At 68.1% G+C, this 10,732-nt stretch overlaps 1 protein-coding gene across 1 annotated transcript in view; it reads right to left on the minus strand.

Annotated features, from left to right (window-relative positions):
* Positions 1-10,208, minus strand: part of LOC139793745 (SCO-spondin-like) — a 29,766-nt gene extending 19,558 nt beyond the window's left edge. The window contains 22 exon segments of the mRNA XM_071738687.1: positions 339-473; positions 1,194-1,450; positions 2,400-2,494; positions 2,579-2,759; positions 3,159-3,411; positions 3,859-4,024; positions 4,234-4,437; positions 4,564-4,736; positions 4,872-4,998; positions 5,330-5,468; positions 5,790-6,027; positions 6,228-6,390; positions 6,906-7,019; positions 7,097-7,176; positions 7,425-7,583; positions 7,914-8,016; positions 8,138-8,328; positions 8,411-8,584; positions 8,726-8,808; positions 9,359-9,538; positions 9,617-9,708; positions 9,863-10,208. Of these exon segments, the coding sequence (XP_071594788.1) occupies positions 339-473; positions 1,194-1,450; positions 2,400-2,494; positions 2,579-2,759; positions 3,159-3,411; positions 3,859-4,024; positions 4,234-4,437; positions 4,564-4,736; positions 4,872-4,998; positions 5,330-5,468; positions 5,790-6,027; positions 6,228-6,390; positions 6,906-7,019; positions 7,097-7,176; positions 7,425-7,583; positions 7,914-8,016; positions 8,138-8,328; positions 8,411-8,584; positions 8,726-8,808; positions 9,359-9,538; positions 9,617-9,708; positions 9,863-9,976 (3,421 nt within the window). The 5' untranslated portion in view covers positions 9,977-10,208.
* Positions 10,209-10,732: the final 524 nt, after the last annotated feature.

A 10,732-nucleotide genomic window follows, 5' to 3' on the forward strand; every position in this document is an offset into this window, starting at 1 on the left:
GGCCAGCAATACCAGTATGGCCACTGGGACCAGAATGGCCATTAGTACCACCGTGGCTACTAGGACCAGTACAGCATGGCCATTGGGACCAGTACGGCCATCAGCATCAGTATCAGTGTCCCTGTCCCGTGTCCCGTGTCCCCTGCCCCCTGTCCCATCCCCGTGTCCTGTCCCTGTGTCCCCTATCTCCAAGCCCCCCCAATCGCCCCTGCCCCCCCAATCCCCTGTTCCCCCTTATCCCCCTGTCCCCTCTCCCTTGTCCCGTGTCCTCTCTCCCCTCCTCCCTGTCCCCTCTCCCCTGCCCCCTGTCCCCTCTCCCCTCTCCCCTGTCCCCTCACCTCCGTCCCACAGCACTGTCAGCCCCAGACGGCTCAGCAGCAGCAGGAAGACCCCCGCCCGCTCCAGCCGCAGCCCGGACCCCCCGTAGGCTTTGGGGGGCCGCACCGGGACCCCGTTCACCGTCACCTCCCGCCCTGAGCACCCCGGGTCACCCAGAGACCCCGGGACTGCAGGGGCTTGGGGGGGCTCGCAGGGATTGGGGGGTTGAGGGGTTGGGGAGTCAGAGGGGCTCAGGGGGGTTGAGAGCATTTGGGGTATTTTGGGGGGGTTGGGGAGATGTGGGGGCATGGAGGGGTCTCAGGGGAGTTGGGGGTCTGGGAGGTTTGAGGGGTTGGGGGGGTGATTGGGGTGGCTGGGGGGAGGTCTGGGGGTTTAGGGGGGTCTGGGCGGTCTTGGGGGTTTGAGTGTTGGAGGGTAAGAGGGGTCAGGGGGGTTGAGGGGGTCTTGCAGGTTTGGAGGAGGAGAGGGGTTCTGGGGAGTTTGGGGGGTCAGAGGGGTCTTGGAGGGCCTGGGGGGTTTAAAGGGCTCTAGGGGTGGTCTGGGGGGGTTCAAGAGGTTGGGGGGAGCTCTGTGGGCTCTGTGGGGTTTGGGGGGCTCTGGGGGTCCCTCAGAGGGGTCTTGGAGGATCAAATGGGGGTCTTGGGGGGGTTCAAGGGGTCTGGGGGAGCTCTGTGGGCTCTGGGAGGGGTCTGGGAGTTCGGGAGGGGTCTGTGGAGTTCAGGGAGTCCTGGGGGTCCCTAGGGGTGGTCTGGGGGGGTTCAAAGGGTCTGGGGGAGCTCTGTGGGCTTTGGGAGGGGTCTGGGGGTTCAGGGGAGGTCTGGGTGTTTCGGGGGTCCCGGGGGGGGTCCCCTCACCCCGCAGCATGTGCACCAGGGTGTTGCCCATGGCCACCACCACGGACTTGGTGCAGGTGACACCGCTGGACCCGCAGGGGACATTCATGGCGGTGACAGCGAAGCGCCCGGAGCGCTCCCGGGCCAGGAGGTACTCGCAGTGCCCCCCGAAGGAGAAGGGGCGCCCGTCGAAGGTGACATAGTGGGGGTCCCCTGTCGCCACGCAGGTCCCCGCGCAGGGGACGCTCCCGCAGTGCCACCGCTGCCACCGGCACACGCTGGGGACACAGCACGGACACAGGGTCTCGGGGACCCCCCAGGGACCCCCCGGGTGCACCCAGACCCCCCCAAATCCTCCCAGACTACCCCAGACCCCCCCAACCCCCTCGACTTCTCAGACCCCCTCAGTTGCTCCCAACCCCTCTCAGACCACCCCAAACTCCCTGAGACCCCCCTCAGTCCCCCCCCGACACCCCCGGACCCCCTCAACACCACCAGACCCCTCCAAACCCCTCAGGCCCCCCCGGCTCCCCCAGACCTCCCCAGTTCCCCTCAACCATCCCAGAACCCCCAGCCCCCCAAAAAACCTCTCAAATCCCCCAAACCTCCTCAAAACCCCAGACCCCTGACACCCTCAGACCCCCCAAATCACCCTAACCCCCCAAACCCCTCAGACCCCCAACCCGCCCCCCAAAACCCAACCCCCCAAGATCCTCCAACCCCTCCCTAGACCCTGAAGACCCCCTCCTAAGCCCCCAAAGCCGCAAAAGCCCCCAGACCCAGTTTTACGAGGGGTCAGGGTGTTCTGGGGAGCTTGAGGAGATTTTTTGGGCAGGGGGATCCAGGGATTTGGGGGTTCAGGAATGTTTGGGGGGATATGAGGGGTTTTGGGGAAGTTTAGGGGGCTTGGGGAACTGCGGGGGTCTGGGGGGATTGGGGAGTTTGGGGGGGGTTTGGGTTCGGGGGGTCATGGGCACAGGGCGGCATTGGGTGTGTTTGGGGGGGGGTCTTGGGGGATGTGGAGGCTTGGTGGGTCTCAGGGGTCTGGGGGTGTGAGGGGCCTGGGGGGTAAGAAGAGTTCGGGGGGCTTGGGGGGGCCTGGGGGGGGCTTGCAGGGATCTGGTGGGTGGGGAGGCCGGGAGGTGGCTGGGGGTGTGGGGTCTTTGGGGGGCGTGGGGGGGTGAGAAGGGGTCGGAGGGGTCTTTGGGGGGAGAGGGGGGGTCCCACCAGGTGTTGCAGTCCTGCAGGATGGTGGCGTTGGGGGGGTAGACCCTCCCGCCGTGGTGACAGGGACACTGCTGGGGTGGCACACACCGCCCCTCCTGCCCCCCACACCCCACGTCAGCCGGGAGGGCGGGGGGTGCCCCGGGACACCCCCACAACCCCCCCGGCCCGGGGGCACCCACCAGGTAGAGGGTGCCGGGGGGGCAGACGCAGCCATCGGCGATGTCCCCGCAGGTGCCATTGGGCGCGGAGCTGTCGCAGCGGCGCAGGCAGGAGCCGGGGGCGTGGAGCAGCCCCTGGGGACAGCGCGGGGGGGGCGGGCAGGGGGCGGCGGCACAGTGCCAGGAGCCCCCCGAGCAGACACTGCGGGACCGACGGGGACAACACATCCCATCCCATCCCATCCCTATCCCGTCCTTATTCCGTCCCATCCCTATTCCATCCCATCCTATCCCTACCCCACCCCATCCCATCCCTATCCCATCCCTATCCCATCCCTATCCCTATCCCATCCCTATCCCATCCCTATCCCTATCCCATCCCTATTCCATCCCATCCCCATCCCCATCCCCATCCCCATCCCCATCCCCATCCCCACCCGTGTCCCCATCGCTGTCCTGCAGTGGGGACATCCGATGCCATCCCCCTTTCCCGTGCTGCTGTCCCACACGGGCCATGGGGGATTTCATCAGACGTCCCCCACCGCCATCGCCTCCTGTGTCACCACCCCCGTGTCTCCTGTCCCCTCCAGGTGCCACCCACCAGGTGCTGCAGCCCCGGCGGATCCTGGTGCCGGTCGGGAGGAGCTGGTGGCCGCGGGGACAGGGGCAGGCGGCGGGGGGCACGCACTGTCCCCCCTCGGACAGCACCGTCCCGGGGGGGCAGTGGCAGCCGGGGACACAGAGGTCATCGGGGTGGGGACAGGAGGCGGTGGCCTCGGGGCGTAGGTCGGCACAGGTCCTGCCACAGGCACGGCCACAGTCCCGGTACTGCTGGAGCCCGGGACATGGCTCCTCTGGGGACAGGATGGGGACATCACCATGGGGACACAGCCTGCCCTGCCCCCCCCACACCCCAGCCCAGCAGCACCCAACACATTCACTCCTTCCTCAGCCCCTCCAGGCCCATCCCTGCTCCATCCAGCCTGGCGTGATCAGCTTCTTGTGTCCCACCCCATCCCATCCCACCTCATCCCATCCCACCTCATCCCATCCCACCCCATCCCATCCCACCCCACCTCATTCCATCCCATCGCACCACATCCCATCCCATCCCATCCCATCCCACCACATCCCATCCCATCCCATCCCATCCCATCCCATCCCACCACATCCCATCCCATCCCACCCCATCCCATCCCATCCCATCCCATCCCATCCCATCCCATCCCATCCCATCCCATCCCATCCCACCCCACCCCATCCCCCCAGTCCATGCCCCAGTGCCTCCAGTCCCCCCATACCACACAAGTTGGGGTCCCTCCAGCTGAGGGGGGTCCCTTCCCGGGCGCATTCCCGGGCGTAGGCGGCCAGGACGGGGCAGAGGCAGCGCCGCTCCCCCCGGCACCCGCAGGCATCCAACTGGCACAGCTCCAGGAACGGCTCCGGATCCACCACCCGGTGACACGGCTGGGGACATGGGGACGGGATGGCACCCGGCACCGGAACCTGCCACCGGCACCTGGCACCGGGACGGGCACCGGGACGGGCACCGGGAACCCTGGTGGGAGCTGGGAACCGTGGGTGGGGGTGGGAGCCGTGGGTGGGAGTGGGAGCCACGGATAGAGGTGGGAATCATGGGTGGGGGTGGGAGCCCGATCCCACCGCTCTGCCCTGACCTGGAAGGCGGCTCCGTGCAGGACGGCGCAGGCGGCCGTGTCCGTGTGTCCGTCCCCGCAGGGCTGGAGGGGCAGGGGCGGGGGACAGTCCCCCCCAACCCGGTAGGTGCTGGCAAAGGAGGTGACATCAGGGGCCACGTCCCCCCCCGGCGTGGTAAAATCGTCCTCCTGGCGCCAGGTGAAGGTTCCACAGAGACCACGCACCTGGGGGAAGGTGCATGGTCACCAGGACACCAGGGACACCATGGACACCATGGACACCAGGGACACCAGGGACACCAGGGACACCAAAGACACTACGGCCACCAAGGCCACCATGGCTGTGCTGACCTTGCCAGCGAAGGTGGGGGGGAGGGCGATGTGGGTGTCGGGGGGCTCCGTGCCCCAGAGGAGCCTCACGCCGGCAGCCTGGAGCAGCAGCACCGAGGGGGAGACGCGGCGAACGCTCAGCCCCACACCCACGAATGGCAGTGTCACCTCCTGCCCGGACACCGTCACCTCCCCTGCGACAGAGAGAGAGGGGACGTCAAGGTGGCACCGGGCACCGCGGGGACGTCAGGACACGGTCACTGTGGCGGCCACCACGGGGATGCCAGAGCCTGCCCCTCCCTGGGCGTGGGGACAGTCTCCAGTGTCACCTGTGCCACGCAGGCGGACGCTGGCCCGGGGGGTGGTGAGGGTGAGGGAGCGCTGGCAGCCCAGGGGCTGGTGGCCATCGCAGGGCTCCTGCTGGGCTGTCACCAACAACTGCCCCTCCACGAAGTCCTGGGGACACAGAGACCTCAGCAGGACCTGGCACCGCGGCCACCCCCCCGGCCACCACCACGGCCACCATCAGAGCCACCTCTGCGGCCGCCCCCGTGGCCACCACCATGGCGATTGTCCCAGCCACCATCCTGCCCACCACCACAGCCACCACCAGGACCACCATCTCAGATGCCACTTGGCCACCATCCTGGCAACCATCCCGGCCACCATCCCACCGCCACAGCCACTGCTGTGACCATCACTGTGGCCACCGTCCTGCCCACCGCCACAGCCACTGTCCCAGCCACCCCCCTGTGGCCACCAGGCTCAGGGCACGGTGGCCCCTGACCTGCAGCAGGGTGTAGGTGCAGGAGCTGCGGAAGGAGAAGCGGCGCCGGTCGAAGGTGACAAAGTGACGTCCCCCCAGCACCCAGCAGTGACCCGGGCACCGCGAGTGGCCACAGCGCCAGCGGCCACCATGGCACGTGCTGGGGACAGAGGGGACAATGGGGTCAGGATGGGATGGGATGGGATGGAATGGGATGGGATGGGGAATGGGAATGGGGTTGGGATGGGATGGGAGGGGATGGGATGGGGTGAAGTATGGGATGGGAGGGGATAGAATGGGAAGGGATGGGATGGGATGGGGATGGGATGGGGTTGGGATGGGAGGGGATGGGATGGGGTGAGGTATGGGATAGGATGTGATGGGATGAGGAATGGGATGTGATGGGGTGAGGGATGGGAATGGGGGTGGGGATGCTATGTGATGGGGTGAGGTACAGGTCTCTGCCCCTGCTGTCCCTCACCAGGTGTTGCAGCCCTGGCGCACACTCTGCCCGGGGCTGTAGCTCTGTCCCCGGTGGTGGCAGGGACAGGCGGCGGGGGGGACGCAGTTGTCCCCATCCCGGTAGAGCCCCGGGGAGCACTCGCAGCCCCCGGCACAGTCCCCCTGGCAGGGACCTCCCGGGCTGCCCAGGGCCCCGCAGGAGGGGGGGCACGGGGAGAGGCAGTCGGAAAATCTCTGTCCTGGGGCACAGCTCCGCTCTGGGGGGACAGGAGGGACCCTCAGGGGGGACCCTCGGGGGGAACCCTCAGGGGGGCTCCGGGGAGGGGAGGCTGCAGGCAAAGGGGGGTGGGCAGAAGGAGTTGGGGTGCAGGCGATGGGGGTGTGGGGCTGAACTTTTGGGGTGCATGGGATTGAGGAGTGAGAGCAGAGGGTGCCCCCAGCCCCCCCGGGTCGGTACCGCAGAACCCCGGGCGCCTCCACGCCGGGGGGGGCTGGTGGTGGCCACAGGCCCGGGCGTAGGCGGCCAAAGCCTGGCAGGCAGCGGGGGGGGGCGAGGGGCCGGGGTGTCCCCCCCCACACCAAACCTCCAGACAGGCAGTGTGGAAACCCCGCGGGTCCACCTGGGGGGGTGAGGGGGAAACCACCACCACTGGGACCACCGGAACCCCCCAGGACCACCCAGGACCCCCAGTACCCTCCCAGTATCCCCCCCCAGTATCCCCTCCAGTTCCTCCCCACTATCCCCCCCACTATCCCCCCAGTATCCCCTGGCACCCCAAAGCTCCCCTGGCACTCACCAATCCCACTCCTGTCCCCCTCCAGTACCCAAAAGCCCCCGGAGCCCCCCAAGCCCCCCCTGGTCCCCATCTGATTCCCTGGTGTCCCCCAGTCCCTCAAAGCCCCCCAGTCCCCTCCTGTCCCCCCCAAGTCCCCCCACTCACCCCTACCCCCCCAGTACCCCCATTCCCACTGGCCCCCCAGCTCCCCTGCTCCCTGAAGCCCCCCAATCCCCTTTTGCCCCCCCAGTCTCCCCATTCCCCTCCTGCCCAGCCCCTCCATGTCCCCCCTGCTCCCCCCTGGTGTCCCCAGCCCCCCCATACCCCTCGTGTCCCCCCATGTCCCGGTGTCCCCATACCTGGGGGTGGCACTGCCGGAACACCCCCCGCAGCAGCTCCCCACAGACCCCCTCAGCCTCCTGGGGGGCCCCTCCCCTGCACCCCAACTGCGGCTCCTGCACCCTGCAGGGGGGCTGGGGGGGACAGGGACACCCTCAGTGCCAGGGTCACCCCCCGGGGCCCCCCGGGACCCCCCCTCCTCCCCTGGTACCTCAGAGTCTGGAACCTTCCAGGAGGTGGCGAAGGCGTCGGGCAGGGGGGACACAGCCCCCCCTGGCATCAGGAGATCGTCTGGGGACACGGGGAGATGGGGACATGGGGACACCCACACCACTGCAACCGGCAGCTGGCATGGCTGGGGGGTGACATGGGGACATGGGGACACGGGGACAAAGGGACACGGGACATGGGGATATGGGGACACGGGGACACAGGGACACAAGGACATATGGATACAGGGACATGGGGACACTGGGATATGGGGACATGTTGATGTGGTGACACGGTGACACAGTGACATGGTGACACAGTGCAGTTACCATCAGGGTCATCGTTGTAGGGGCCGCAGAGCCCCCGGGTGCCACCCCAGAGCTCAGCTCCCACTGTCACTGTCACTGCCCCGTCCCTGTCCCAGGCCACACGCACGCCCAGGCCACTGCCCACGGACACCCACTCGCCTGGCCAGGTCACTGCCAGCCCTGAGGGGACAGCCATGGGGACAGGGATGGGGACAGGGATGGGGTGGAGACAGGGAGATGGATGGGGACGGGGACAGGGATGGGGATGGGGACAGGGATGGGGATGGGGTGGGGACAGGGATAGGGCAGGGATGGGGATGGGGATGGGGATGGGGATGGGGATGGGGATGGGATGGGGATGGGGTGGGGACAGGGATGGGGACAGGGACAGGGTGGGCACAAGGACTGGGCCAGAAGCAGAGATGGGCACAGTGGCAGCACCAGGGATGGGGACAGGGACATGGGCCCTGGTCTGGGCGGCAGTGGGGACCTGTCCCCTGTCTCCCTCACCCCCGTGCAGGTGTGGCTGTCCCCGTGTCACTGCCACGCCGTTCACTGACACGTTCCATCCCCGTGCCACCACCGTCTGCATCCCCAAGGTCACGCGCAGCCCCTGCGGTGACAGCGCCGTGTCACCAGTGGGTGACATGTCCCACAGCCACCGCCCCCCCTGCGGTGTCCCCAGAGCCACCATCCCTGGGGACAGCAGTCCCCCTGGATGGGCCGGCGGGTACCGGGGGGTGGCCGGGGGCGACGGTGACGTCCCAGGTGCCATCGGTGGCGGTGGCCAGGTGGTAGTGACACCCGTGGGGCAGGTGCAGGTGGGTCCCATCGAAGGAGCGTCCCCAGGTGCCCCCCCAGGCCTGACAGGTGGCCGAGGGGCCGTGGGGCCGAGGAGCCACGGAGGGGGAGGGCGAAGCGTCCCCTGCGGCGAGGTGGCGGGGATGAGGTGGCGGTGGCAAAACGTCCCCGTCCCCAGCCCCCAGCCCCGGCCCCCCTGGACCCACCGGCGAGGGGCAGGAGGGTGCAGGGGTGGCAGGGGGTGTCCGGGTCCTGCCGCCAGCTGTGTCCCCAGGGGTGACGGCAGCACTCGGCCATGCTCATGGCAGGGAGGCTGCCGGTGGCACCGGTGACATCCTGGCACCGCCACCCCCCGTAGCAGTGTCCCAGCGAGCCCGCGCCTGCGGCACGGGGGACACGGCCACGTCACTGCCGGGGTGACACGCCAGGAGGGGGACAGTGGCAGCAGGACGGCGTCACTGCAGCTCCCCGGCTGGCGGGGAGGGTCGGGGGGTGGCAGTGTCCCCAAGCCCTGTCCCTACCCTCGGTGCAGTGGGGACCGCTCCAGCCCGGGCAGCAGCCACGGACCCGCCGGGTCTGAACCACCGGGAGCCTCTGCGGGGGTCTGCGGGGGACAGGGGACACGGGGACACAGGGGGACACGGGGGGACACGGCCATGGGGATGGAGAGGGGGGAACAGGGGTGGGGACACATGGGGACACAGCCAATTGGGAGGAGGGACACATGGTGGGGACACAGGACAGGGATGTGGGGACACAGGGGGGCACAGAACAGGGACATGGGGACACAGGGGGACACAGAACAGGGATGTGGGGACACAGGGGACACAGAACAGGGACATGGGGACACAGGGGACACAGGACAGGGATGTGGGGACACAGGGGACACAGGACAGGGACATGGGGACATGGGGACACACAGGGACACAGAACAGGGATGTGGGGACACAGGGGACAGGGCGTGGGGCTGGCAGGGCACAGGGCCACCCCACTCTCCCTGCCCCGTGGTGGCACCTCCGTGTGTCCCCTGTCCCCACAGATGCCACAAAAACCATCGGCGGTGGCAGAGCCAGCCAGGGGGGTGAGAGGGGACGAGGTGACACCAGCGTGGTGGCACGTCCCGGTGTCACCGTGTCCCCCCCCCAGGCACTCACCTGTAGATGTGGCAGAGGGGGGTGACAGTGGTGTCCCCGTACTCCTGCCGCATGCGGGGACGGTCGAGCTGCCACCCCCCCAGGCTGTAGTGGTAGAGCTGGGCACATGGCACCGTGTCCTCCTGCCTTGGGGTCACCTCCTCCTCCCTTGTCACCTCCACCGTCTTCTCGCACCACCTCCTGCCACCAGTGTCACCACTGTTGTTGTCACCCACCGCCGCCACCCAACCCACGTCACCAAAGGTCACCAGGACTCACCCAGTGGCTGCTTCCATGCTGGCCACCCAAAGGAACACGGTGGCCAAGGTGCCACCAACCACCCAAGGTGGCCCGGCCATGCTGGTGACCTTCTGGGGGGGGTTGGTGTCACCACTGGGACAACTTCTGAGGTGTCCCCGTGGCTGGGGTGTCCCCATGGCACCTGAGGTGCCATGGGGACACCCCAGCCACGGGGACACCTCCAGCATGTGCCACCACCCCCAGTGTCCCCCTATCCCCTCTTACCCCTGTGTTGTCCCCACCGTAACTGGCGCTGCCACCACTTTTTATGGCCTTGTCGGGTGGCATCTGTGGGGACAGCGATTGGGCCCAGCTGCCACCTCTGGGTGGGGGGGACATCCAGACCCCGGATGTGGCATCCGGCAGATTTGGGGATTAGGGTGGCCCCGCCCCCTGCCAGCCCCACACCGGGTCCCCCCGTGTCACCCTCCCATGTCCCCGCAGGGTCCCCCCTCACCTCCAGCCCCATGGCTGTGTCCCCCTGTCACCATGTGTCCCCACATCATTGTCCCACGTCCCCCTGTGTCCTCCTGTGTCCCCACATTCCTCTCCCGTGTCCCCCATTTGTCCCCCTGTGTCCTCATGCCTCTGTCCCATGTGTCCCCCCCTGTCCCCCTCTCCCTGCCCCATGTCCCCTTTTGTCCCCCTGCCTGCCACTATCCTCATGGCCATGGCCCCCCGTGTCCCCTTGTCCCATCCCCTCGCTCTGTCCCCACAGCTCTGTCCCCATGTCCCCGTGTGTCCCCACACCCCTGTCCCATGTCCCTGTGCTGTGTCCCCTTTGTCCCGTGTCCTCTTCTCCCTGCCCCATGTCCCCCTGCCTGCCACCATGCCCACACCTCTGTCCCCTTTTGTCCCCCCATGTCCCCCTCTCACTGTCCCCTGCCACCACTCCCTGTCCCCAAACCCCTACATCCCCATGGCCGTGTCCCTTGTGTCCCCACATCCCTGTCCCCCCTGTGTCCTCCCTGTCCCGTGTCCCCCCCCACATCCATTGCCACAGCCATGTCCCCCAGTGTCCCCATGTTTTTGTCCCGTGTCCCCATGCCCTGCGTGTCCCCCACCACAGGGCTGTGTCCCCACATCACTGTCCTG

This window comes from Heliangelus exortis, chromosome 2, assembly GCF_036169615.1.
Source record: "Heliangelus exortis chromosome 2, bHelExo1.hap1, whole genome shotgun sequence".
NCBI lineage: Eukaryota > Metazoa > Chordata > Aves > Apodiformes > Trochilidae > Heliangelus > Heliangelus exortis.